The 27,579-nt window shown below is 41.1% G+C and overlaps 1 protein-coding gene across 1 annotated transcript; it reads right to left on the bottom strand.

Moving 5' to 3' along the window:
- Positions 1-100: 100 nt before the first annotated feature.
- Positions 101-24,979, bottom strand: ACTL6A (actin like 6A). Its single transcript, XM_079767416.1, has 14 exons — positions 24,784-24,979; positions 17,815-17,891; positions 17,475-17,649; positions 15,332-15,432; positions 13,780-13,877; positions 11,581-11,675; positions 11,178-11,284; positions 10,989-11,078; positions 9,404-9,465; positions 8,940-9,054; positions 8,710-8,790; positions 6,632-6,727; positions 3,077-3,163; positions 101-724 (listed from the first exon to the last, which is right to left on the bottom strand). The coding sequence occupies exons 1-14, from the start codon at positions 24,806-24,808 to the stop codon at positions 644-646; spliced, it is 1,290 nt and encodes a 429-aa protein (XP_079623542.1). The 5' UTR covers positions 24,809-24,979; the 3' UTR covers positions 101-643.
- Positions 24,980-27,579: the final 2,600 nt, after the last annotated feature.

Raw genomic sequence — 27,579 nt, 5'->3', positions numbered from 1 at the left:
ACAGACGGTTGGTCACTTAGCCTTTTATATATATAGATGACATCTAAGCAGACTTCAGTATCATCTATATCTTACAGTGGAAAGTAAAGTTAGCTTCTATAGCAAAAGCAATTCCACTAACATTTTTATTACTGTTGTTAATAGAATGTGAGGTGGTGTAGATTAACTGCTGTTAATAAACAATGAGTACTTTCACTGAAAATACTCATAAATACATTTAGTATTTAAAGTATCAAGTCACAAGACAACCTAAGTCCAAAAATGTTTCTGGATGGCTAGCAATTTTTATTAAGGTAAAAAGCATAGGCAATACGTTTTACTCATCAATAAAAAGCAATACTATCAATCCACTGGTAATTAATCCTAAGCAGAGTTGGAAAGCATTTGACTGAAAGTAAAATATTTAGAGAAAATAGACATTTATATAAAATTATAAAATGCTTGTAATAAGAATAAGTGCATCCCAAGGAAAGCACAAACTTATTTTAGTTTAGAGAGCCAGTTAAAGCCTTGAAAATTTTAAGTGGAAATTGAAATATGCAAAAATGTATAAACATTCTACAAAAGATGGTCATTCTTTTCCTGAGTGTACTAAAGCTATGAAACGTAAGGTGACAGGAAGGTGGAGGTGTAGGAACACTTTTCAAGGGCATTTCCTTTCTACACACTGCTTCCCTCCTTCTTCATATTCTTGTTTGGAAATCCACATCTGTTGAAAGGTGCCCTGTAAAATGGAAAGAAACAATTTATTTTCACAACTCCTAATCTGTGAAGAACTCTTGTTTCTGCCCTCCTCCAGAACACCCACAAACACTACTTAAGGTTAGAAAGAATATTAAACCCTCTTATACCAGTTACACTGTCATGTGGATAAAAGAGGCTGTGAAAGGAAGGTGGAGGGTTTGGCTTTGATGACATGGTGCCAATCTAAGGCAACAACAGAAACTGGTGCAAGGCTTGAACCAGGTACAGAACTGAAGAGATGGTCTAGGATTAACGGTAACATTTAGAAAAGTGCTCACCAGAAGTAGGATAAAATTTAGCAAGTACACACACACGATAAGCACTTCACCAAAGACACAGAAGGTGAAAGGAGAAAAGAGACCAAAGGAAGAAGGAACCTGGACTACATGACTATTCGAATGCATTCAGACATGGTATCTCGTTTTGGTCCGAGATCTCCTAAAAGACTGGAAATAGAACATAGACAAGAAATACATGCATGGACAGCTCCAAACTCTTAATTGCTTAATGTTTAGCATAAGTATTTGGTGACATTTATTTGATTGCTCTGAAGGGAAGAGAACATTCTCCAGTCTAGGGTGCAAATAAGTATAAGGGCTTTTTCTCCTGATACAAGGCAGGTGCCAATCTAAGCAACATGTAAAAGCCAGCACCATGAGTGTACCATTTGCCCCAAGAATCAATTCTTGACTTCCTCTATCTTGCCAAAAGGCCAGGGAGCAACCAGAACCTGAGAAGGATTGATTTAATTTTAAATATGCTGCAGTTACGTCCTAACCAGTGCCAAAGAGAGTACAACTGGAAGAGGCAAGAATACGTTAACAGATTTCTACCATTTTGAGAGGGGAAACTACTCTCATCCTATCTAATAAAAGAGTAATATGCAAATTAACCATAACTCTGCTACACCCACAAGCCACACCCACCAGCCAATCAGGAGCGAATATGCAAATAAACCCAACCAAGATGGCTACGGCCACAGAGAGCAGGAGGGAGGCTTGGTTTCCCCGGCAATGGAGGAAGCCAAGCTTTCCGCCTGCCCTTGCCGGCTTAGGCCTCCAGTCAAGGCTACAAAGTTTCAATGATAGAAGATACATAAATCCAAACAGAAATGGCAGCAGCCACGGAGCTGGAAAGAGCAGGAGGCTAGGGTTGCCCCCGGCAATGGAGGAAGCCAAGCTTTCCACACACCCTGGCTGGCCCAGGCCTCCGCTTAAGGCTACAAAGTTTCAATTATAGAAGGTAAATCAATCCCAACAGAAATGGCTGCCGCCATGGAGCAAGCAGAAGGCTTGGCTCCGCTCCAGGCTACAAAGTTTCAATTGTAGAAGATAATTAAATCCCAGATACCAGGGCCTCTGCTTGGGTCACCAGGGGGCGTGGCCAGCCTGCAAACCACCACAGGCCCCTCGCCCAGGCCGCACCACGCCCCAAGGGAACCCCCACCCTGATCCGGGACATCCTTCAGGGAAAACCAGCCGGCCCCCACCCATGCACCAGGCCTCTATCCTATCTAATAAAAGAGTAATATGCAGATTGACCATCACTCCCAACACACAAGATGGCTGCCCCCATGTGGTCAAAGATCCTGCCCCCAAGTGGACACAAGATGACCACCACAAGATGGCCAGCAGGGGAGGGCAGTTGGGAGGGACCAGGCCTGCAAGGGAGGGCAGTTGTGGACGATCAGGCCAGCAGGGGAGGGTAGTGGGGAGGGACCAGGCCTGCAAGGGAAGGCAGTTGGGAACGATCAAGCCTGCAGGGAAGGGCAGTTGGGAGGGACCCAGGCCTGCAGGGGAGAGCAGTTGGGGGGGACCAGGCCTGCAGGGGAAGGCAGTTAGGGGTGATCAGGCCTTCAGGGGAAGGCAGTTAGGGGCAAACAGGCTGGCAGGGGAGCAGTTAGGCATCAATCAAGCTGGCAGGGGAATGGTTAGGGGGTGATCAGGCTGGCAGGCAGAAGCGGTTAGGGGCAATCAGGAAGGCAGGCAGGCAGGCGAGTGGTTGGGAGCCAGTAGTCCTGGATTGTGAGAGGTATGTCAGATTGCCCGTTTAGGCCCAATCCGGTGGGATCGGGCCTAACTGGGCAGTCGGACATCCCTCGAGGGGTCCCAGATTGGAGAGGGTGCAGGCTGGGCTGAGGGACAAGCCCCCTCACCCGGGCACGAATTTCGTGCACCAGGCCTCTAGTGATAGTTATAAAATACAAAGATAAATGGTGCACTGGAATTATTTTTAGTCTTTTTATTAAATTTAATGTTTTCAGTGGTATATTTAAGTTAAATCATTCAACACAAATTGTTAAGCATTTTTCCAAGTACCGTAGTTTACTCACCAGAGAAGCTAGAATAGAGCCACCAATCCATGAACTAAACCTCCGCTCCACTGTTGTATTATTTGCAATCAATTTCAACCGCATACTCTAAAATTGAGAGGGAAGAATAAATAATTAGATATTATTTACAAATATTAAATGCAACAGATTTAAATTAGGAAATTTACCTTTGAGGACTTAATGACTGATTTAAACACAGATTATACATGATTTTTTGGCAAAAGCTATGCTTGTAGGTATAGGTTGACCTATTGTATAAAGTACTTTAACTTTGGCTTTTAATGTGTAATATTTAATATGAAAATAAGTTATATAAGTCTTAGAGAACTACATACCAAAGAGTATGGTATTTGTACTTTTTATATCTTATAACCACAAACATATATTTAATGCTTACTATAAATCAGGTACATTGCTAAATGCTTCATATAGGACTTCATGTCTTCCAACACCAAGTCCAGTTATCCCAACCTGTGGCTCCTTCAGTCGTCCTCAATTTTCTATTTCTCTTTTAGGGTTCATGCTTTCCTAACTCTATCTTAGTTTCACCCCTCCACAGCCCACACCATGTCCCACTTAGAAAACAAAATGCAGACATCAGCTCTCAGGTAAGTTTTTTATTCATACCGCTTTCCTTTCTATTAGTGTTTCTGTTTTGAACTCACTCTTTCGATAAACATTGTGTTGTTTTTTTGCCTGAGCACTATCACTCTCACTTCCTGAATCAAGAGATTTTTACTCTCCACCTAAAAATTTGCTACTGGGGATATTTCACAAATTGTTGATACTTTCATTATTCTAAACTAGAGGCCCAGTGCACGAAATTCATGCACGGGGTGTCGGGGGGTGTCCCTCAGCCCAGCCTGCACCCTCTCCAATCTGGGATCCCTCTCACAATCCAGGACTGCTGGCTCCCAACCACTCGCCTGCCTGCATGCCTGATTGTCCCTAACCACTTCTGCCTGCCAGCCTGATCACCCCCTAACCACTCCCCTGCCAGCCTGATCGACGCCTAACTGCTCCCCTGCCGGCCCAATTGCCCCTACCTGCCCGGTCACCCCTAACTGCCCTCCCCTGCAGGCCTGGTCACCCCCAACTGCCCTCCCCTGCCGACCTGGTCGCCCCTAACTGCCCTCCCCTGCTGGCCTGGTTCCCCCAACTGCCCTCCCCTGCAGGCCTGGTCGCCCCCAACTGCCCTCCCCTGCAGAACATCTTGTGGTGGCCATCTTGTGTCCACATGTGGGCGGCCATCTTGTGTTGGAGTGATGGTCAATTTGCATATTACCTCTTTATTAGATAGGATAGGAACACAGTGTGTCTTTTGCACAGTGAAATAAATGTGTGGCAGGAGTGGACTATCATATGGGTGGGAGTGTGTCCTGGGAAGAGGAGGGTTGAACGAAGGATTTTATAGGTGAGGAATTGGTTGGTATCCATTACAATGGAATTTTTCCCTGTTATTTCATTAATTTTTAATTGCCTCCTAATGAATAATGGTAGTTAATATCTAACTGGTCTTGATAGCCCATGTCTATATTCATTATTCTGGGACTTCCTAAGAAATCCAATGATAATTTAGGTATATTCCAGATCAGACTGTATTTCCAAGAATGGAGTAAATACGAGGCAAGAATCAATTGATGCCTATATCAATATTTAAATAACACAATTACAAAAATTTAGAATATATAAAATATTCCTTTATATGAAAAACCAAGACTATCAAATATGCAAATACTGTTAGGATCTATGTAACACCTAAGAAGTGTTTTAAAATAACATTAGTTTAGAATACCCTACAAGAAACTACGTGATAGAAGTTTTAAAATCTAAAGGTTATGACTGCTACTCTGTTATCAATGTACCTACCATGTAAACTACCTTCTCCCAAAACCAGGTTCTTCCATCTATTTAAGTTACCACAATGCACACAGTGACCTTTTAAAAATAAACATAGGAACTCTTCTGTCCTCTGCGAAATTCGATCCATTAAGTTCACAATAAGCAACTCAACGTGCTACATATCTGTGACTGTACTTTGTCCCCCAAAGAGATACATCAAAGTTTTAATCCTTGGTACCTGTGAATGCAATCTTATTTAGAAACAGGATCTTTGCAGATTAAGATAAATTAAGATGAGGTTATATTCAAGCAGGGTGGACCCTTAATCCAATATGACTGGTGTTCTCATAAGAACAGACTCACAAGGGGAGAATGCCATATGACCATAGAGATAGACACTGAGGGTAAGAGATGCTACGGGAAGCTGGCAAACCCTCAGATGCTAGGAGGAGGGCAGGAAGGATTCTCCTCTGAAGGTTCCAGAGAAATCATGTTCTGCTGACATGTTAACGTCAGACTTCTTGCTTCCAGTACTGAGAGAGAATAAATTTCCATTTTTTCTATTTGTTTTTTATCTTAAATAACAAAAATTTATTGTCTCACACTTCTGGAGGATGGAAGTCCAAGACCAGTATGTCCGCTGATTCTGTTTCTGGTGAGAACTCTCTACCTGGCTTATAGATTGCCGAATTCTCCCTGTGTCCTTACATGGTGAAAAGAGATAAAGGTAAGTTCTGTTGTTTTATTGTATGCATAAGTGCATAACCTGTGAACACAGACAATGGGGTGGTGAGGGCCTAGGTGGGAGAGGATGGGAGCAGGCTGGAAGAGGTTAATGGGGGAGAAAGAAGGACCTAGGTAATACTTTCAACAATAAAGATTTTAAAATAAAATAAAAAGGTATTTTTAAAAAATTAAAAAAAAAAAAGTTGTTGTTTTAAACCACCCACTTTGCAGTACTTTGTTTCGGCAGCCCTAGGAATCTAATACATCAGCCATCTAACCAGCCATATCACTCTCCCCACTTCCGCACAGATGATAAGCCAACTAGTTGGAGATACTGGAATATACCATCTTCCCTTCATGTTGTGCACACGGTTTTCCCTCCACCTAGATGTCCTTTTGTAAATTACTTAACTCCTATCCAAACAGCTTCTTCACTGAGGCCACCTGGTTCATGACATACTCAACCACTGAGCACATTCCAGTCATTTTGTCCATGTCTACTTATCCTTGCAGACTCAGCACATGCTGGGTGGGGATTATATTTTATATCTCCAGTGCCCAGCAGACTATAGGTATTTAGCTATGGAATCAATGACTAAAACGATATTTAAATAGTACAAGAGTAACAAATAGATGTCATCTAGGAAAATTTGATTAATAAGGGATATTAAGCCTGGCTGGTGTGGCTCAGGAACCAAGAGGTCACAGGTTTGATTCCTAGTTAAAAGGGATTCAGGAGGCACCAACAGATGAGTTTCTCTCTCATCAATGTTTCTATCTCTCTATCCCTCTCCCTTCCTCTCTTTCTAAAAATCATTAAAAACAAACAAACACTTTTTTAAAAAGGAATATTAACTTTATTGAAGTAATACTGTACCAGGTATATACAAAGTATCTATGTATTGCAAAACAAACCTTAACTATGAAATTACACCAGTGTGGATACCTGTGACTGGAGAATACCACTAAAGAACAAAGAAAACTTACTGGGGGAGTTTTCTGAGAGAGTTCTCTATTCAATCTGTCAGTAAAGCTCTGTATTAGCGTGTTTCCTCCTGCCACTATAACACTTCCATAGAGACCCTAGGATACAAATCAAAAATAAATTAGTTCCAAAGGTTTCCAACAGTTTTTAAACACAACTACAAATAAATCCATGTCCACCACTACAATTTCCCTTTCTTTTAAAACTGTTTTACTCCTATACAGACCTAGTAGCTTAGTCCTGTGGTTCTCAATACTGGCTACACATTCTATTCATTTAGGCAGATTTTAAAACACCAGTGCCCGGAGCAGTTAAATAAAAATCTTTGGGGATGGGATTTTTATTTATTTTAATGTTATTTATTTATTTGAGAGAGAGAAGAAGGGGGGAGGGTGGGAAGGAAGGAGGGTGAGAGAGACAGAGGGAGGGAGGGAGGGAGGGAGGAACATCGGTTTGCTGTTCCACTTATTCATGCATTCACTGACTGGGCATTTGCAGTAGCTCGACGGGGCATTGTAACATTGGCACATCAGGACAAGTCTAACAGACGAGCCACAAGGACAGGGCTTGGCATTTTTAGTTTGTTTTAGTTGTTTACAACTCTCCAGATGATTTTAATATACATTAAAGTCTGTCAATATACATTGACAGCTGCCAATATTTAGAGGTATACTTTATAATGACTTCAGCTTAGAATGCTCATCCAGAAGTTCTGGTATTTAAATTAGACACTGTGACTCTTTAATGATTGTTGTGGATAATGCATAATCTCAATATTCCTGAAAAACTGCTATCTTTCTCTTTTGCGTGGGTGTGCAACAGAACCACATGGCGAGCTTTACAAAATCCGCATGATGAAGTGTCTGCAAATAAAAATTAATTCCTACTCAGAAGGAGTACATGTACCGCTAACCTTCAGTGTGCATCAGGAAGTTCAATGTCAGCCTGCCTTTTCAGTGATAAGCTCATATTTAAAAAAATATTTCTAAGTTATAAATGATGTAACTTTTGAAAGAAAATGGAATATACAACAATCTCCTCTGCAATCAACATTAGTTAAAAGGAGAAGTTTCAATAAAAACAGTAAGCTATCACTCTCTTACAGTAAATGTACTTCAAGTCAATTGCCTCCCCCCTAAAGTGGCCTTGAGTTTGCACTGAAAAATTCCACACTTACACCCCTATCATCCTGGAGTTAGCAACATGCCTGACAGGTGACCAGTGGAAATAAAGAACATTTTGCATGGCCACCCAAAAGTGTTTTTTAACAACATGGCTAATAAATTCCCCCTTAGATATAAGAACTATGTTCTAAGCAAAAAAAATGAACTCAAAGAAAATCGAGGCAGGATACAGGGGTGGGAAAAGGAAGGTTTGAAGTTGTGAGTGATATTCTTTTGAGTTAATAAAGTTTTGGTAATAATTATAACCTGCATGTCTTTCTCTACAAACAAATGTAAACCTCCTTTTGCTCACCCTGCATTGGCTACAAATTGAACCTAGGGTTAAAATATGATATAATCAATCTGGTAATCAGATTGGTGTTATAATATGGAGTACTTAAAACTTGGAAAAGCACAAAAATATGAAAGAAATCACTTAACTACACTTCTTATAAAAGTTTAACGCATACCTTCTTGAATAATAAAAGGAAAACTGTACTATATATACTAGAAAAATCACCAATAATATATATTTTGGTTTGTCTCCTTTTAGGAAATGTCTAGAACAGCACTATCCAAAAGAACTCTGTGATGATGAAAATGCTGTATATTTGCACTGTCATACAGTGACTAACTTGCTACATTTATCCTTTGGCCTGTGCAACTGAAAACCTGACTTTGAAATTTACATTTGTTTTAATTTAAATTGCACCATGTGGCCAATAGATACCATACTGGACACCACAGGTCCAGAGTTTTGCATTTTTCCTTTTCTAGTACTCCCATCTTTTTATATATTTCGTTATACAGTGGACTTCAAAGTCAATGACCCAAACTGCCAACTTAAATAATGATCTGGGGGCATTTCAGTACCCAAAGAGATACCTCCATGCCATAAACAGGAGACTGGCACTTACTGGTCTGATATCAATATCGCACATTCCAACACTTGTAGTGACAACGTGACTGACTCCCAGCATTGTATTTCCTGACAATCCCTACAACAAAATAAAATGAATAGAGACACAGAGAACTTCAAACAATAAAGTGCATCCAAAAGCATTTAGTATTATATAGGTATTCTAATCACACAAGGTCTCTACATATACAGAAAAAGCCAGGCTAATTATGAAATAAGCTTTCATACCTTTACATTAGAAGGGTCAAATAATCCTTCAGGAATCTTTAACCGTTCTGCTCCAAAATCACAGTTGTAGCCATTGGGGAATTCATAATGAACAGTTGGCATCTGTGCAGCTACTCTGAAAATACAGTAAACATCATTAAACAAAAGACAAAAACAAACAATCCTCTTCAAAAATGATAAACTACTAAGGAATCAACTTATATGAAAGCAGAGTGAGAATATCTATTTTCTTTTAAAATGTTATTCTATATTTCTTTTGTTTTCTTTTTTTAAAAAATGTTATTCCATATTTCTTAACATAACTTTTTACCTTTCAACAGTTAAGCGTATTCTACAATTCTTTTTTTACCTAAACAAATCAACTGCCTACCTCATTTAGGAAGTACTCAGTTTTTTAAAAGATTAGTATGAAGGTTTTAAAGAGCTATTAAATTCTATCTTGCAGACAAAATAAGAATACATACTGTTCATCATAAGTTGAATCTGATACTTGAAGTACTGAAGCTTGAAAATCCTGGATAACACACTATGGATAAAAATAAGAAAGTTTAAGAAACAGAGTTATTGAGATTTGTCTTTGCAATCAATACTTTTGTAACATTATCTATAAAATACTTTTCTTAAGGAAATTGGGCCATGTTCCTGGATGAGTAAGAATTTCAAGGGTATCAATCTATCCAGCAAAGACTCTTGATCATCAAAGAAACCCCAATTATAAGCATTTGAATTAGAAGCTAAAATGCAGAACATTTAAATCATAACAGTATGAAACAATGAAATGAAAAACAACTGGGAACCCTTGTATCACAGTCCTACACAAAACACCAGTTTCAAAACACTGTTTTTATTATAAGAAAAGCTTAGACTTACTAGTAGAAGCAAGATTTCATTACCTGCATATATATGCATATACACTGTACTTGATGTAACTTTACATGCTGCATATACTGTACAACAATTTTATTTATTTTTAAATATACTTTTATTGATTTCAGAGAGGAAGGGAGAGGGAGAGATAGAAACATCAATGATGAGAGAGAATCACTGATCGGCTGCCTCCTACATGCCCCCTACTGGGGACTGAGCCCTCAACATGGGCATGTGCCCTTGACCAGAATCAAACCTGGGACTCCTTCAGTCCGCAGGCCGACGCTCTATGCAACTGAGCCGAACTGGCTAGGACACAACAATTTTAAAATTTATTTTGAAATACATGTCCTCTGGGTTGCTAAGGATAAATATTGTCTAATATCTCGTCAAAATTGCTAATCATTCCCACAATTTTTCCTTGTACTAAACACCTACAAAAACCTTTATCTTTAGGTGCAAAAATGGCAGATAGGATATAAGTCTGCCATAGTGAATTATGACGTTAATACCCTTTTACTGTGAGAACTGAATGTATATCTGTGCTATGAGAAGTTGTTTTACTAACCTCTCCCCCTGTCAGTAAGTGCTGTGATCAGAAATGGATTTTTAGTAAAGAGAATCTCTCGTTGGCTCCCTGCTATATAAAAAAATCCACATTTTCTTTTTTTTAAGAGAGTGGCAGGGAGGGAGAGACATAGACTGGATGCCTTCGGATCGAGCCAGCAACCAATATACGCACCCTTGACTGAAATCGAACCTGAGACCCTTCAGCCCACAGGCCGACGCTTTATCCACTGAGCCAAATGGGCTAGGGCAATAATCCACTTTTTTTATATGGCTGACTGATATTAGACAAGAGAACATACTTGAGCTACACCAGGAGATTGCTATAGACAAAAACCATTTTACCACCAAAAAAAAAAAGTGTTCAGAATAGCAAAATGCTTGCTTTTTCCCCAAAACCGAAGTTCCTTCTAGGTCTCACCACAGTAATCCAAATGAATACATAGTAGTTTGTTGACATATTTGTTTGGCAAGTATGAAAAACAACCCCACCCCAAAAAAAGCTATTAATTCTGTTTCTAGAGTATCATATAAAAATGTAAAGATTGAAAAGTGTTCATATTGTATTCAAAGACTTACAGCCTATAAGTCATTCATGAAGATAAGATTACTTACGTTACACATATAATTGTGCCAAGATCTTGTGACCTGCGGCAACTTCTCTTTTCTTTTCCAGTTTGCTGGTGATCCCTCGCGCACAGGTTCCTGGGTGTCAAGAGCATGTGCTAGGTTAACAGAGCCCACAACATGAGGTGAAGAGGTGGAGATAAATTCCAAAGAGAAAATTCATCAGTCATCACTTACTTTAGAGGCAATCATATATGGAGGAATCAGTTCTATATTCATTTCCTGGAAGAGCTCTCTGCATTGCATGGTAATAAAGTCTCCAGCGAGAGGGGATTTTACAATGCCTATGAAACAGATTAAACAAGGCTAAGAGAGCTTCCGCTCAAACTCCCTGGGACAAATGTCCTCTGTGGATTTATGTGTGAATAATTATTTATAAGTATAAATAACAGAACTATCCCTCAAAGCATTCATGAAGCCATGCATCAGTTTTAAATCTACATTACATACCAACCATTTTTAAAAAAAATCTCTAAAAAAGATATTATTTGGACCTGGTATGCTTTGACAGCCCAGTGTCCTCATCTGTATCCTCCTGACAGCTAACACCGTCTCAGAGCACGCGGGTTAAATCATTTACCTTGCTGAAGGACATAGCCATCGTGCACTGGAATTGCGGTGGTGTGAGTGGCTCCACTGTCCAAAATGAGCCCAGTCGAACGCCCATTAGCAAATCTAGTTTAAAGCATTAAGGGAAAGTAAGGATCAAGGCTCCTAAAAATAAAAGTTTATTATGAAGGAAAGGTTTTATTAAGGTCTTTGTAAACAGAGGCATTATGGCTTAAAATGTGTTAAAGTAAATCTAGGGGTTAAAATTGATATCAAATCATGACTGTGATTTAAAGAGAAATGACAACAGGCAGGATGGACTTCCAGAGTGGTGGTGTGAGGAGCCTGGGGAAACCTTTCTCCTGGAAAGAGACATCTGTTAAGTTGGTCAAAATCAACACACAAAGTCCCTGGAGATACATCAAATGACTTATAACAAACTGGGAAGCATTTATTTCACAAAATCCACAGAAACTTGTTAAGAACAGTGGGAGGCTGTGAACTTTGAGCTAGGAACTAAAACCACTGTCACAAAGGATTAAAGAGGTATTTCTGCAGTGTGGCAACTGAGTGGCAGTTTCCAGCAACAGCCATTGAATACAGGCATATCCCATTTTCCACAGCTGTGCCCGAAACATCTTAAACCACTGTTTGGGAACAGAGCCATTCAAATATTTGCTGAGCATCTATTATATGCCTAGTGATGAGTCTGATGTTCAATAAAGGCTGGCATTCCTTAAGCACAGAAGATTCACAAAGGTGAACCATCTACCTTTGCCCTAAAGAATACCCTGCTTAGTGAAGTAGAGATCAGTAAAGAAAGCTGTAAAAAAGAATAGCTCAGGATGCCCTGTGGGGTATTAGAGACCACCTAACCAACTTTTGTGAAATCTAAGTGTAAGCTGAGGAGGCGGACATGGGGAAGAGCAGGAACACAAAGAAGGCCAGGAGGCAAGAGAGCAGGTGAGGTCAGGGAAATGCAAGTAGTTCAATATAGCCTAGTAGAAGAATGAAGAATGTGAAAGATGATTCTAGCTAAGGAGGTTTGCAATTAACAAAGATGATAAGAGCTGCAGTGTGAAGAGTGGCCAAGATAAGAGGAAGGGTGGCAGTAATCCTGGAAAGAGCTTGCACCTAATGCAAGGCTAGTGGATAGAGAGAAATAAATGGATTGAGAGATGGTGGGGGAGTGGGGGGGGGGGGGGGGGCAGGGATACATAGGTCTTGATAACTGATACAATTGAAGAATTAAAGAGAAAGATTTCTGGTGTGGGCAACTGGGAGTAGGATACACAGAAGGAGAAGGAATAAATTTGAGGGGAGAGAAGATAAAGTCAGTGCTGGACGTAAGTTTAAAGTGCTTACAGAAAATATTCTAGTTGGCAGCTGAGCCTGGAATAACAGGTACCTGAAGTCAAGAAAATGGGTAGGTTAAGCCAGAAGGAGCATGCCAAGAGAGATGAAGGACTAAGGGCAAAAACACAAAGCAAGCAAACAAAAGAAGGAACAAGAAATGGGTAGAGATGGTCAGAGGGAAGAAGTCTGAGAACATTAAATCAGCGGTTGCCAACCTTTCGGACCTCTCGGACCGCCGGTTGACGACCGCTGCATTAAATGGTCAGAAAGAAGGTGATTTATCTTTGCTATTACTGGTACTCAATTGACGTTTTGGCACCTTTTTACTAAATGCATTCTCCAAAGTATGCGAGTTGGAGAGCATAAAACTAAGTCTTCCTTACTAGCTTAAGGTGTCAAGAACACAGACAGTGTGGCTGGAAGATATGAGAACTCATCTATCAAGTCAGATAAAAGAATGCTACTTTTCTTATTATTTGTTTTACAAAATATAACTACCGTTTTCATAAAAATGTTAACATTAATATGTTTATTGTTGGTATTTTAAACTGAACTAGCTCTGGCTGATGTGGCTCAGTTGAGCGGAGTATTGTCCTATGCACTGAAAGATTGTGATTCCAGGTCATGGCACATACCTGGGTTGTGGGCTCGATCCCCGGTTGGGGCAACTGATCAGCGTTTCTCTCTCACTTCGATTTCTCTCTCTCTCTCTCCCTCTCTCTAAAATCAATAAAGTTCTTTTTAAAAAAGGCAAGAGAGAATACACCCCAAAGTGTTCAGTTTTGAACAAGCGAGAACTGGCTCATGTCTGTGCTTAAGGAGCACCGCATTTTTACCTTAAGAGAAAAGCTAAGCATTACTCTTTCAAGGATACGCTGTCAAAACTGCAGTTTTGCAAAGGAAGAATGCTGGGATGTTGTAGTGCTCAAACATCAACTCTGTCAGTTTCTCTCTCTTGGCTCTAGTGTTCCACTGGAGAAGAGGGAAAAAGAAATGCAAGTCACTTCTTGTTTAAAAACTAAAATGTTGATTTATCTCAAGATGCATTACAGCACTATATTAACAAAAATGTACAATACAATAAAATACCATGACAAATAATCTTCATAATAACAATTCTGTAATATTTAGTTCAATTCTATTGGCAAATAGTTTTAATAACTAAATATAAGTAAAAATTTGATTATTATTTAGTAAGAGGTAAAATTATCTGCTGCAGTAAGTTCTAGAAATGACCACGTTTTCAAAGGAATTAAAGTATTATTAAATTTAAGAGTAAATATATGAATCAGAATCATAAGTATAAATTTTAAACCACCAAATTCTCATACTTAAGAGTTGCTACTCTTTTTTTTAAATATAATTTTATTGATTTCAGAGAGGAAGAGAGAGAGAACAGTGACCTCCTGGTTCATAAGTCCACGCTCAACCCCTGAGCCACACTGGCCCGGCTACAACTACTACTCTTAAAAGACTCTAGAGGTTAGAAACAGTAACAGAAAATTGATAATTTATGCGTTTCACAAGAGACTTCAGTCTAGCAATTTGCAGCCCTTGTTCAACATTTGACATCTCTCCTGGAGACCTGAGTATAAAAGCAGATATGGTCTGGCTGGTGTGGCTGGCTCAGTGGTTGAACATCGACCTATGAACCAGAGTGTCATAGTTCGATTCCCAGTCAGGACACATGAGCGGGTTGTGGGCTCGATCCCCAGTAGGGGGTGTGCAGGAGGCAACTGATGAATGATTCTCTCATCATTGATGTTTCTATCTCCCTCTTCCTCTCTGAAATAAACAAAAATATATTTAAAAAAATAAAATACTTAATACTCTAAAATAATTTCTAAATATTTTTTAAATTAATAAAGAAAGCAGATATACACTACACTTGTGACACAAGAGACAATTCAGAAACCAAAATGGGAAGCAGCCTAAGGATTCTAATATTAAATACATCCCTAGAAAAAAATAGATAAAATAACCACCAAAACCCATTAGGGCAGTGGTCGGCAAACTCATTAGTCAACAGAGCCAAATATCAACTGTACAATGATTGAAATTTCTTTTGAGAGCCGAAAACCGACTTCTGCGCATGGGCCACGAAGTTTCGATCGCACTGTACGTGTGCGCCCGCATGTGGTATTTTGTGGAAGAGCCACACTCAAGGGGCCAAAGAGCCGCATGTGGCTCACGAGCCGCAGTTTGCTGACCACTGCATTAGGGTGTTTTGGTATTATTCTTTGAATATTTTATTTATTGAATATGTTAAACTTACAATATCATTTAAAAATTAATACCCCTTTCCCTAATTTTCAAACAAGAATATATGAATTCCTATGTCTCTGTAAAAAATAAAAGGAAACATTTTTCAAATGAATGGGGGCTGGAAAATGAGAAAAAATTAGAAAAGAAATTGCTCTTCTTACCGGAGCTTCTGACATGAGGACAGGATGCAGGCTGGGTTCTGATTTGACATGCATTTTGTAGGTATGATCCAAAATAGCTTGGAAGCTATCCCAGTCTTCAACTAGAATATAAAAATACCTTCAAAACATTGCTCTGTTGGAGATATACACAGCGTCTTTTTTGACATTGTTTTTCCTTATCTTATCCTTCTCCTGAATTTTCTCCTACATCCCTACATGTTCCTTCACATTCACCTTCCTGGCCGCCTCTATCAGTTAATTACAGAACAAGTTTTCACAAGGAACCACATCTTCAACACTTAACTTACACTTCTAATTCTTTCTGGGTAGTATAATACAGCTCCATGTCTTAAAATCTTTCTCACCTGCTTAAAACATCAGCACCTATGTTCTAACACTTTGACTCAGTAACACATTCATTTCCTTGCTATGCAGAAAAGTTAACACAGCAGGCCTGAGAAAGGCCTGGCTGCAAGGTTGAACCCTGGCTAGATTTGGGAACTTGACTGGTAAACAAAACAGTTCCCTACAGTGACATAAAACACAGCCTAAATGAAAACATAGCTCACTGTGCCTAAACTGTTCGTGCAAAGAATGAGGAACACCTTCTTTCCTCCTGGGAGTCTGGGATCTTGGTACTTGCTAGGCACTGGGTATCGACATGACCAGCCCCGAATAAGAACCCTGGGTACCAAATCTCTAGTGAGCTCTCCTAGTTGTTACATCTTGATGCTGGGGGAATTAAGCACATCCTCTTGTATAACTGTATTGTGAGAAGGCTCTTGGAAGTTTGTACTGGTTTTCTCTGGACTTCACACCCCCTTTTCCCTTTGCTGATTTTGTTTGTATCATTTTAGTGTAATAATCTTAGCCATGAGTACAACTATATGCTGAGTCCTATCAGTCCTCCTAGGGAATAACTGAATTTCAGAGTGATCTTGGGTATTAGTAATACACTTGCTTTTTAATTTAATTTTATTATTATTTTTTAAAATATATTTTTATTGATTTCAGAGAGGGAGAGGGAAAGAGAGATGGAAACATCAGTGATGAGAGAGAATCATCTATCGGCCGCCTCCTGCATGCCCCCTTCTGGGGATCGAGACCGCAACCCTGGCATGTGCCCTTGACTGGAATCGAACCCAGGACCCTTCAGTCCGAAGGCTGACACTATCCACTGAGCCAAACCAGCTAGGGCTATACTTGCTTTTTAAAACCATAAAACTTAATTTTTTGCCTTCTATTCCTACCTCAGTGCATGGTACCCTCAATTTGGTCACCCCAATCAAAAATCTAAAAGACTTTCTTAACTCTTCTTTTTACCCCTCCCATCACTTAAGTACCATTTGTCTCCTGGATATCCCTGAAAGCCAACTCGGGATGCACCATCAGTGTTATAATTTAAGTCCTCATTTCTCCATCTGACTCCCAGTCACTTAACTGACTCTCTTGTTTCTAGTATCTCTCCCTCCAATCTATCTACTGCTGTCAGAGTAACAATTCCAGCTGGCAAATATGAACATTTCACATCTCTGTTTAAAATCCTTTGGGATTACCTTTACTGCCACCTTAATATACCCCTGGCACAGTTTACAAGCCCTTTTATGATTGCTTTGCCTACCTTCCCTGCAACTGGCTATAAGGTAGCCAATGCTACAGCCATACATAATTGATGACATTTATAAACATGTAAGTTTCTTCCACAACTCCATCTCTTCACACATGCTGGTTGCTCTGCTTTACCTATTCTTGTCAGTCAGGCTAATTCTTTGTCATTGATCAATATTCAGTACAAAAGTTACCTCCATTGTGAAAACTATCACGGATCCCTAATGACAGAGTTAAATGCCATTCCTCTCTAATCCCACAGACTATCAGACATAACTATATTATAGCATTTATCTACACATTTGTATATATACATCTATCCTCCCTATCTATGAGTTTCTTCAGGAAAAGGGACGTGTTTTATGCATCTTTGTATTCTCAGTGCCTGGAACATCAGGTTGTATAATAAAAAATAAATAAAAAACAGAAAAATTGTTGATTTTCAACTTAAAAGCTGTTGGTTTACATCTAAAATGCACCCAGTACAGTCTACTTTATAATCAATTACATAGGAAAAAAAAAACCAACATCATACCCATCCCATTTTTCAGTGGAGAAATGGCCTCCATATTCTCTCTGGGAACACGCAGGGCATTAGTATCTATGTAATAGGTGGGACCGCCTTGTTTGCCTTTATCACCATCTATTTCCATCAATGTGCTTCCATCATCTCTTTCTACCACCATGCCAATAGCTGTGGGAAAATCCACCTGTAAGAGTCCAAAATATGATATATTAGTTTTATCTGCTTTTATCAAGGAATCATTCTCCCCTCCCCCAACTAATGTATTTTATCATATGTGAATCAGAATTTCTGCATGAATTTAATTCTACATGAATGGTCCTTACATATCCAATTAACTCGAACATCTTACCTTGGGACAGTCCTCACCAGCATAACCAGCTCTCACAGTATAGGATCCAATGTCAAAAACAAGGGCTCCAACTTCATCTGAAAGATAAGAAGATAATTAACATTAAAAACTTACAAGCATCATATGAAAATTAAGCATATTTGCTTAAAATGAGAATGTTTGTGAAAAGTTCTATAAAAATTAAAACAGGCATTACATTCATGCTATCTTGAACCTAGATTTATTTTAAATACACCTTGCCCAGCTGGTGTGGCTCAGTGATGGAGCATCAACCTATGAACCAGGAGGTCATGGTTCGATTCCCAGTCAGGGCACATACCCAGGTTGCAATCCCCAGTAGGGGACGTGCAGGAGGCAGCCAATCAATGATTCTCTCTCATCATTGATGTTTCTCTCCCCCCCCCCCCTCTATCTCTCCCCGCTTCCTCTCTGAAATCAATAAAAAAATCTGTAACAAATAAATACATCTTAAACTAAAGATTCATTTAATTAAATTATAATGTCACACATGGTATATCAATAGAGTTTGAATCAGGAAAGAGATGCTACACTAAAATTGGGTTATTTGAGAAGAGTATACTTATTAAAGAGACTATTTACAAAAATATACTCATATTAAAACAAAAAACAAAAAAGACAGTACTATACCCTACAACTTGTAATAGCAGAGATATGTTGCCACCCTTAGAATTGAAGAACTGGAGAAGAAACTTATTCCAGAGCCCAGAGAGTTGTGTTCCAAGGAGCTGTGACCTTGAGTTGAGGGATGGAGTCAGCCTTCGCTGACCCCTTGGGGAAGGAGCCAGGCTAATAAACATACCAACCTCTCTAGTTCCCCTCCCCATGGGCTAAGGTGCTCTATAATTTCTCATATAAACTGGGTTACTTCTGAATGTGAAAAGGGTCCCTATTAATAATTGTACCAGGACAAGAGGCACAAAACAGGAAGTATGGTTACTCTACCATTGCTCAAACTAGATGTCAAGGGAGCCCACAGATGTAGCCTGCATGGCTCAGTCTTCAAAGGCACAGAGAGGGTGAAAATGTGTTGGAGATGAATCTTAAGGGGTAAAGAGAAGATATCCAGAATAGTTAGGTACCATGTTTCATATTTTAAGGGAAATATTCCATACAATTAGCAAAGAAATGTAGCAAAATCCCAAGTAGGTTCCCTGAAGAATAAGAGTTTAAGGTATAGGTCAAGGAAAACCATTAAAATGAAGGTATCATCAAAGTTTGCACATTTCAAAGTTTTAGGACATCAAGTTTCTTGCTGAATGAGAAAGTTAGTAAATTTTTTCACATTCAAATTCATAGAAAAGCCTCTAATTATACTTTAAAATTACTTCAGCCCAAACAGCACACCTGCTAAAACAGAACACTTGGATTTTCCAGGCACTGATTTTTCAAAGAAGGATTTTTTCAATTATTAAAAATAATAAAGAAATACTATTAACTCCCAAGAAATTGGCAAAAATTGTTAAGTCTTATATGATCAAGTGTTGTCAAAGATGCAGGGGAAAAGGAGCTTTTATACATCTGCTAGTAAAAGCTGTAAATTAGCATAACCACTATGGGCAATTACTCATCATCTAGTAAAGTTGAAAATGTGCATACACAGAAAATACACATACTTTCCCTAGAGAAACTCTTTCACAAATATATATAAAAAGATACCTATGAGAATGTTCACTAGCTATGTGATCTTGGGTGATTTAGAGATGTCGAAGGAACCGCTGAGCTAAAGCCAACCCTTGGGTGATTTATTAACATCTCTTCTTCAGTCTCCTATCTCATAGGATGCTAAAATGATTAAATGTGTTAAATGCTTTAATGTATGTAAGCACTTCTAACAGTATCTGGCGCATAACAAACACTGTAAATGGTAGCTGCTATGATAATTATTATTGTCACACTGTTTGTCATGGGAAAAGGTAGAAATTATCTAATGCTCTCTCAGAAGGGAAACAAACAAACTACAGTTTATCCATATAGAGAAATACACAGTTAAAGGAGTAAACTAGATCTACAATGTATCAACATGAATAAACCCAAAAGTATCAGTTTAAAAGTTAATTACTACAATGTGTGTGTGTGTGTGTGTGTGTGTGTATCTACACAAACATGATAGTACTTAATTCATTATGAATACATACATACTTACTAAAAGTATAAAAATATGCATTGGGTCTGAGAATGATACATACCAACTTCAGTTCAGTGTTTACCTCTAAAGAAGAAGAGAGAGGAACTCTATATCAGTTAACATTTTATTTCTTAAAATATCTGAGGCAAATATACAGTATATTACACCTATTTAAACTAAGTAGTATAGAAATATCACATACAAACTTTTATATATATATTTTATTATGTTTAAAGTATTTTTAAAAATTTAATAATGAAACTTAGAATAAAGAAAAAAATCAATTATTACACTACAAATATTCACAGTTGAAAGACGGTACCTTTACAGAATAATGATCTCATTTTTATTTAAATAAAATGAAGATCCACTGATTTTTATTTTCTGATTCTATTTTTTAGAGAGAGGAAGTGGGAGGGGAGGGAAACAAGAGAGGGTGGAGGGAGAGGAAGAGAGGGGGAGAGAGGGGAAGAGAGGGGTGGGGCGGGGGAGAGAGAAAGAGAGAGAGAGAGAGAGAGAGAGAGAGAGAGAGAGAGAGAGAGAAACATCAATCAGCTGTCTCCCACACATGCCCTGATAGAGGAGTGAACCGGAAGCCTGGGCGTGTACCCTGACTGGGAAAGGAACCTGCTACCTTTTGGTGTATGGGACAACACTCCAACCAATCAGGGACATTTATTTTTATTTTTAATTTAAAAGGACGTTTCTGTAATTGGTACATGTCCACAAAGTAATTAACCCTTCTCTATAAATTATTCTGGTCCAAATAATTTTGTCTGAAAGCAGAACAATGCATTTGCTTTCACCACAGCATGTAAATTCAAAGACAAATAGTAATTAAAGTTTACTAATGAGCATAAATTAGTAAACTTTAATACTGATTAAGCAGAATGTCAGGTAAAAAAACATTCTTTTAAAAATGTTTTTATTGCTTTCAGAGAGAGGAAGGGAGAGGGAGAGAGATAGAAACATCAATAATGAGAATCAATGATCGACTGCCTCCTGCATGCCCCCTACTGGGGATCGAGCATGCAACTAGGGCACATGCCCTAACTGGGAATGGAACCATGACCTCCGGTTCATAGGTCAATGCTCAACCACTGAACCATGCCTGCCCGATGAAATGTCTATTTTTTGTACCTTGTTTTGTTAAAAACCAAGCACCAAGGAATCCGAAATAGGAGAATGGCAAGGGGAGATAGAAGGCTTAAAATCAAAACCTCAGAAGTCTGCAGTTAAAAACTAAGGAGGCATTCTAATGGATAAAAACCGTCAAGGGTTTGATCCCTTTACTACTAAAAATGCTACTGTTTTGACTTTTTGAGGATTTTGATATTTTCCCCAGAGTAAATGGCTTCCAAGTTTTAAAAAGATGTGATTTCTTTCTTAGAAAGCACAAAGCACTAGTGGCAGTGTTCTAACCTGGCCTTAAAACATTCCAATAGGACACTGAATGCTAGTGACTTTGGGAGGAGGTGGGGAGATTGGCTCATTATTTTGTATGGACATTTTTATCTTGCAAAGGAGTTTGAAGTAGAGGAGAACCATTAAAGATGATCACAAGAGCAATGAGTAGTATCAGAAACCAGTTACAAGGTACAGAAATCTGGATGAATTATGCATTATTCCTAAAGCTAAAGATCAGCGTCCAATCTGGTCAGACATTATTATTGGAATGAGACACCTGTAAACTAAAAATTTTTAACTACAAAGATCTTTTTAATAAGCACACAAGTTAACAATACATTCTAGCCATGGCTGGTGTGAGTCAGTTGGTTGGGCATCTTCTCCTGCACAGAAAGGTTTGCCAGGACCAGTCAGGGCACATGCCTGGGTTGCATGCTAGATTTCTGATAGGGGGTGTGCTGGAGGCAGTTGATCAGTTTCGCTCTCACATCAATGTTTCTCTCTCTCCCTTCCTGTCTCTTTAAAAATCGATTTTTAAAAAAATACAGTCTACTGTTAATTACACAAAATTTAGGTGAGAAGTTTAGTTGCTTTTCACAGTAAACCTTTTAGAAAATGTGACCACTATGTGTAAACTAGAGGCCCAGCGCATGAAATTCGTGCGCAGGTACGGTCCCTAGGCCTGGCCTGTGATCAGGGCCATCTTCCCAGGCTGCCCGTAGCCGGCCCCACCCCCCGCTGCCACCCACCCCCAGTTCCCCATTCACTAGTGGGTGATCGGAGCCTGCCAGCCAGGAGGGACTGAGAGGTCAGCCATTCCCACCTGCTCGCCAGCCCTGCCCCCGGCTGTGCATCGCCCTCTGTGTGTGGGGCGACCGGCAGGTTGGGGGCCTTAGCCTGGTGCCGCCTGCCTCCCCCGCCCCCCACCCCCGGTTCCCGTTCACCATTGGGCAATGGGAGCCTGCTGGCAAGGGAAAGGGACCAAGAGGTGGTCAGTGTGCCTCATAGTGACTTTAAGTGGTTGTTCTGCCATTAGGGTCAATTTGCATATTACCCTTTTATTATATAGGATACTGGCCATACAGTAACTCAAACAGAAAATCATGCACATATCTTTTGTGAATTTTAAATATTTTTTAAGCGAAATAGGCTTTAAGACCTATTTACCCAGCAAATAAGAAACAAGATGTTTATTCTGAATACTTGTAACATGAATATGCTGTGGTTATATACTTGAAAAATTATTTACGGAAATGCCTTTTCTTCATCCCAGAGAGTCTTAGTCCCCATTTATGAGGAAGTTAATTAACTTTGGGCTGGTTACTTAATCTTTTTTATGCCTCATTTTCTTCTTCACTACAATGGGGATAGTAGTACCACCTCCTATAGTTGTGGAATAACTTAGTTGATGAACATATTGAATGCAACATGTGAAAAACCTCTGGAACAGCTTTTGGTATACAGTATACACTCAATAAATGATAGCTGCTGGCATTATTAGTATCCATTTCTACCTTACCCATATTAAATTATTCCTGTTAAGGAAATACTCATTGCACAGCCTCTAGGTCCTTGGGTCAATGAACCTAAAGATCAAAATAGTCAACAGCCTCCAGGAGGCAAAGGCACACAGCTCCAGTTTTTTCTGTCAGGGTTGCATCTTCAGACGGGAAAGAGGTAAGTCATGAAGATCCACCTGGCTTCCTCCAAAGGAAAATGGGAAACTATGGATGCTCACATTTAGAGAAATCAAAACCAAGAACATAAATAGGGAACAAGGCAGCGAGGATCAGCATATCACCTCAAGAGAGACTCAAGCTACTCTCGAAAAACTAAGAACTTGGAAAACTTTATTTTTATCCCCTACCAATAAAATGCCATCCTCTCCAGAAACAGCATCCTTACTAGACACAATAGCAACAGCAACACGTTGCTTCTGTCTCCTTGTTCTCCAACTCGTCAAACAGAAACTCAATAGTCATACACACTTGTGCTTCTTCCAGATAGCCTGCAAAAATGGAGGCTCTGGTTCGGGAGATTCACTCTGGGGCGTGAGAGTCTGCATTAGAAAAAGCCTGCAGGTGATGTTGAACTGTTGATGCACGCACCACACTTTAGATGCCAGTGTAGCATTATCTCATTCAATCTTTGCAAGCACCCCATTGGCCAGCGTGGGGAAGAACAAACTTTCCCCCGACCATAAAGATGGCTGGTCTAACAATCAAATAGACATGACACGGATTAGCAGGAGAAAATGACCAAATTTAATTCATACATATGTATAGGAACCCCATAGACCTGAGAGTCTGAGACACCCCCTCTCTCCTCCCCCTGCACAAGGGGTTCAGAGACAGAAAGGGGTATCGGGTAAGTAAGTCCTTCTGAGCCAGGAATGAGGCAAGAAGACTTGGGGGGCTTCAAAGGGTCATTGCAGGATGACAGAACGAGCAGATGTCTGGTAAATAAAAGCCTGCTGTGCCATGCAGGTGGGCCAGAAAGAGACTATCGCCGATAATCTCCTATGATGGGCAGGGGCCCTAATTCAAGCTCTTCTGGGCAGGTCAAGGGAGGAGGAGTTTCTCTTGAGCCTGAAGCTACAATTGACATTCCCTCTAAATAATGCGCATACTACTGAGAACATGTGGCTCTGAACCCTCGTAGGCGAGGAGCCTCGAGCTGGGAAAAGTCAAGTCCCCTGCTCAAAGCCAAAGCACTGCAGGAACGGGGAGGCTGGCGTTACCACCCAGGTCCCCGAAACTCCCCGGTGATCTTGCTGCCGCTGCACCACAGTCTTCCCCGGGAAAGCAGCCTGAAGTTACAACTTGGCGGGTCCACCGTCAGCACCCCGGCAGGTGTGTGGGCGAGCGCCGAGCGCCGAGCGCGGACAGGAGGCCGGTCCCGCGTGGCCGCCTCTCCGCCCATCAGCTCCACCTCCCGCGCTCGCCGCGCCGTCTCCCCGGCGTCGCGGGAACCTCCGTCCACGCTCGCAAACTGCGGGAACTCCCAAGTTGAAACTCGCGCGCACCCGCGACACAGCCGAGTTACGGAGGCACCGGAGAGACGCGACCCTGGGACCCGCCGGTCACCCCCGCCGGGGGGGGGGGGCTCGGCCACCCCTGGATGGAGCCTCCCTCCCGCCGCCAAGGCCAACGCGCGGCCCCCCAACCCGCTCCTCCGGGGACCCGGGCTGGAAGGGGCCGCAGGGGGCGGAGACTCGGCGAGCTCGAGGCGCTCCGCAAGCCGGGCGGGCGCCGGGGGCCCGCAGAACGCGAGGCGGGGATGGGGCGGGGGCGGGAGTCCCGAGACCCGGAGGCCGGAAGGGACCGCCGGGGAGGGACGGGCGGGCGGGCTGGGGGCGGCGGTTACAAACCCCACGCACTGAAACGGCGCGCACAGGTCCGGCCGCGCTCACTCACCTCCCCCGTACACGCCGCCGCTCATGGCTGCTGTCGGTGCGATTCCGACGCGGAAGGCTACCGGGCGACGTGATTGCAGCGACGGCGATCGCGGGTCCTGAGAAGCGCTGGCCTCTGACCCCCTTAACTTCCACCGCCACCCCCCTCGGGCAACAAAGCGGCGTCCACACACCCGGTGCGCAGTCACACTTGCTGTCTGCTCTTTTCAGCCAATCAGGAGAGGCCCGGCGATCCTCCAGCCAATCATAACTGGGCTCTGGGGCATCCTGTCGTGGCCCTGTCGTTTTAGCCAGTCGAAGGCAGCCGTCGGGGCGGGGAGAAGGAAAGCGACCAAAGGGGAGCAGGGATTGGACCGCGGAGTTGAAGGGGGCGGAGCCACCCGGTAGGCGGGAGACGGTGGCGGTGGGAGCCGGACGAGGAGGAGAAACGTGTAGGGGCGGGTCCGTGGGTGTTGCTGGGCGCGGGAGGGCCGTGGGAACGCGCTACAGCCAGGTGAACTTCTGAAAAAGGGCTGGAAATTGGGGAAGGTGTCTCCACGCGGTGATTTTCGGTTTGGGAGTGTGGCGATTCAGGTGTTGTTTTCAGAAAAAGTATGTTCAACTAACTTTTATGTTGAAATAATAAAGACGTTATGCTCCACTTTGGGGTGAGGGAATCAGTAAATCAGAGGTAGGATTCTGTCATGTTTAAAAATGGTTATGAATAATAAACATAAGAAAGTGCTAAATTTAGGTAGCAGTTTGTAAATTATTTTTATTATTGATATATTTGTTTATTTTTAAATCATTTTTGTAGCCGAAACCGGTTTGGCTCAGTGGATAGACTGAAGGGTCCCAGGTTCGATTCCGGTCTGGGGCATGTGACTTGGTTGCGGGCACATCCCCAGTAAGGGGTGTGCAGGAGGCACCTGATCGGTGCTTCTCTCTCATCGATGTTTCTAACTCTCTATCCCTCTCCCTTCCTCTCTGTAAAAAATCAATAAAATATATATTGTTTTAAATAAATAAATAAATAAGTCATTTTTGTAAATTTTTCAATTACATAAAAGTTATAAAAGTGTCATCCATCTCTTTTACCCTGTGAGACAGATGAAGAACCGTGTAATCAGTCCTCTTCCTAACACGTACCTCATCCTAAACACCTCTCCCACCGGTTTCCGTCCCTTCTGCCAGTCGGGTTGAGACCGCCATGGTCTCTTCCCTGGGTCACTGCAACAACTTGCGGCTTTGCCTCTTGGTCACACTGCAGGTAGCTTGACCTATGCAAACCCTCAAGATCAGTGGTGTATCCTTGTAGTTGGTAGCAGTTCTTAAATGGGTTTGTCAGAGTCTAGACATTTAGGGGCTGCTCTTAACCTGAATAAAGCCCTGAATGTTCGTCTCAGCGCCAGCAGTGTAGCAGAAAGTGACTGATGGCAGGGTGGGGAACAAAGCTAGAGAGAAAACTCTTTCCCACTGGCTTGACAGTATAATTTCCATATTATCTGTTCATTTAGGACCCCCGCCACCCCCCCACCTGATGAGATAATGCAGAGTTCAGCAAAACTATAGGCCTGTGCCAAATTCAACTTGCTTTCTGTTTTTGTATGGCCTGTGAACTAAGAATGCCACGTCTCAATGGTCTTTTAAAAATATTTTTAAGAATAATATTTTGTGCCCTAGTCAGTTTCCTGCAGACGGAAGGGTCCCAGGTTCTATTCAGGTCAAGGGCATGCACCTCAGTTGCAGGCTCCTCCCCTGCCAGGTCTCTGGTCCCCGCACATGCAGGACACAACCAATTGATGTGTTTCTCACACATCGATATTTCTCTCTGTCTTTCCCTCTCTCTTCCACTCTCTCTAAAAAAATCAATGGAAAAATATCCTTGGGTGAGGATTAAAAAATAATAACAATAAAAAATAAAGTATTTTGTGACATGTGAAAATTGTATGAAATTCACATTTCATTGACCATAAATTAAGATTCTTTGGAACACAGCCAAGATTATTCACTTATGGCTACTTTTTTTTTTTAAATGTAAGGGCAGAGTTGAGTAATTACAACAGAAACGTGACCCACTCAGCTAGGTAACATATTTACTATTAGACCCCTATTATAGAAAGAGCTCACTGACCCCCGAGATAATTTGTGCAACGCATCTAGCACAGTGCACCTAACTATTATATATTAACTGTTGTTGCCCCATGATTAAAGCTCTCACTGTAGATATCAAATACCAAAAATATCTCTATTTGTACTGTGTATTTTATGTGACTAATAAAACTGATGAATTTTAGATGTGTTACTTTGGTAATAAATATTGAAGAGATAATATTTTGTTTACAATACACAGTAATCCATTGAAATCAATTTGCCATTTTTTATGTTTTTCTTGATTTTAGAGAGTGGAAGGGAGAGGGAGAGAGGGACAGAAATATCAAGGATGAGAATCATTGATCAGCTGCACCCTGTGCACCCCCTACTGGGGCATATTCCCTGACCCGGAATAGAACCGTGACTTCCTGGTTCATGGGTCAAACCTCAACCACTGATCCACACCAGCCAGGCTCAATTTACCATTTAAAGTATAATATTCCTTGCCCAGTTGGCATGGCTCAGTGGTTGAGCGTCGACCTGTGAACTAGAAGGTCACGGTTTGCTTCCCGGTCAGGGCACATGCCTGGGTTGCAGGCTTGATCCTCAGTAGGGGGCATGCAGGAGGCAGCCGATCAATGATTCTCTCTCATCTCTCATCATTGACGTTTCTTTGTCTCTCTCCCTCTCCCTTACTCTCTGAAATAAATAAAAATATATCTAA

The sequence above is a fragment of the Cnephaeus nilssonii genome (assembly GCF_951640355.1).
Source record: "Cnephaeus nilssonii genome assembly, chromosome: 3".
Lineage (NCBI taxonomy): Eukaryota > Metazoa > Chordata > Mammalia > Chiroptera > Vespertilionidae > Cnephaeus > Cnephaeus nilssonii.
The sequence above is the reverse complement of the archived record's forward strand: the minus strand, read 5'-3'. Positions and strand labels throughout refer to the sequence as shown.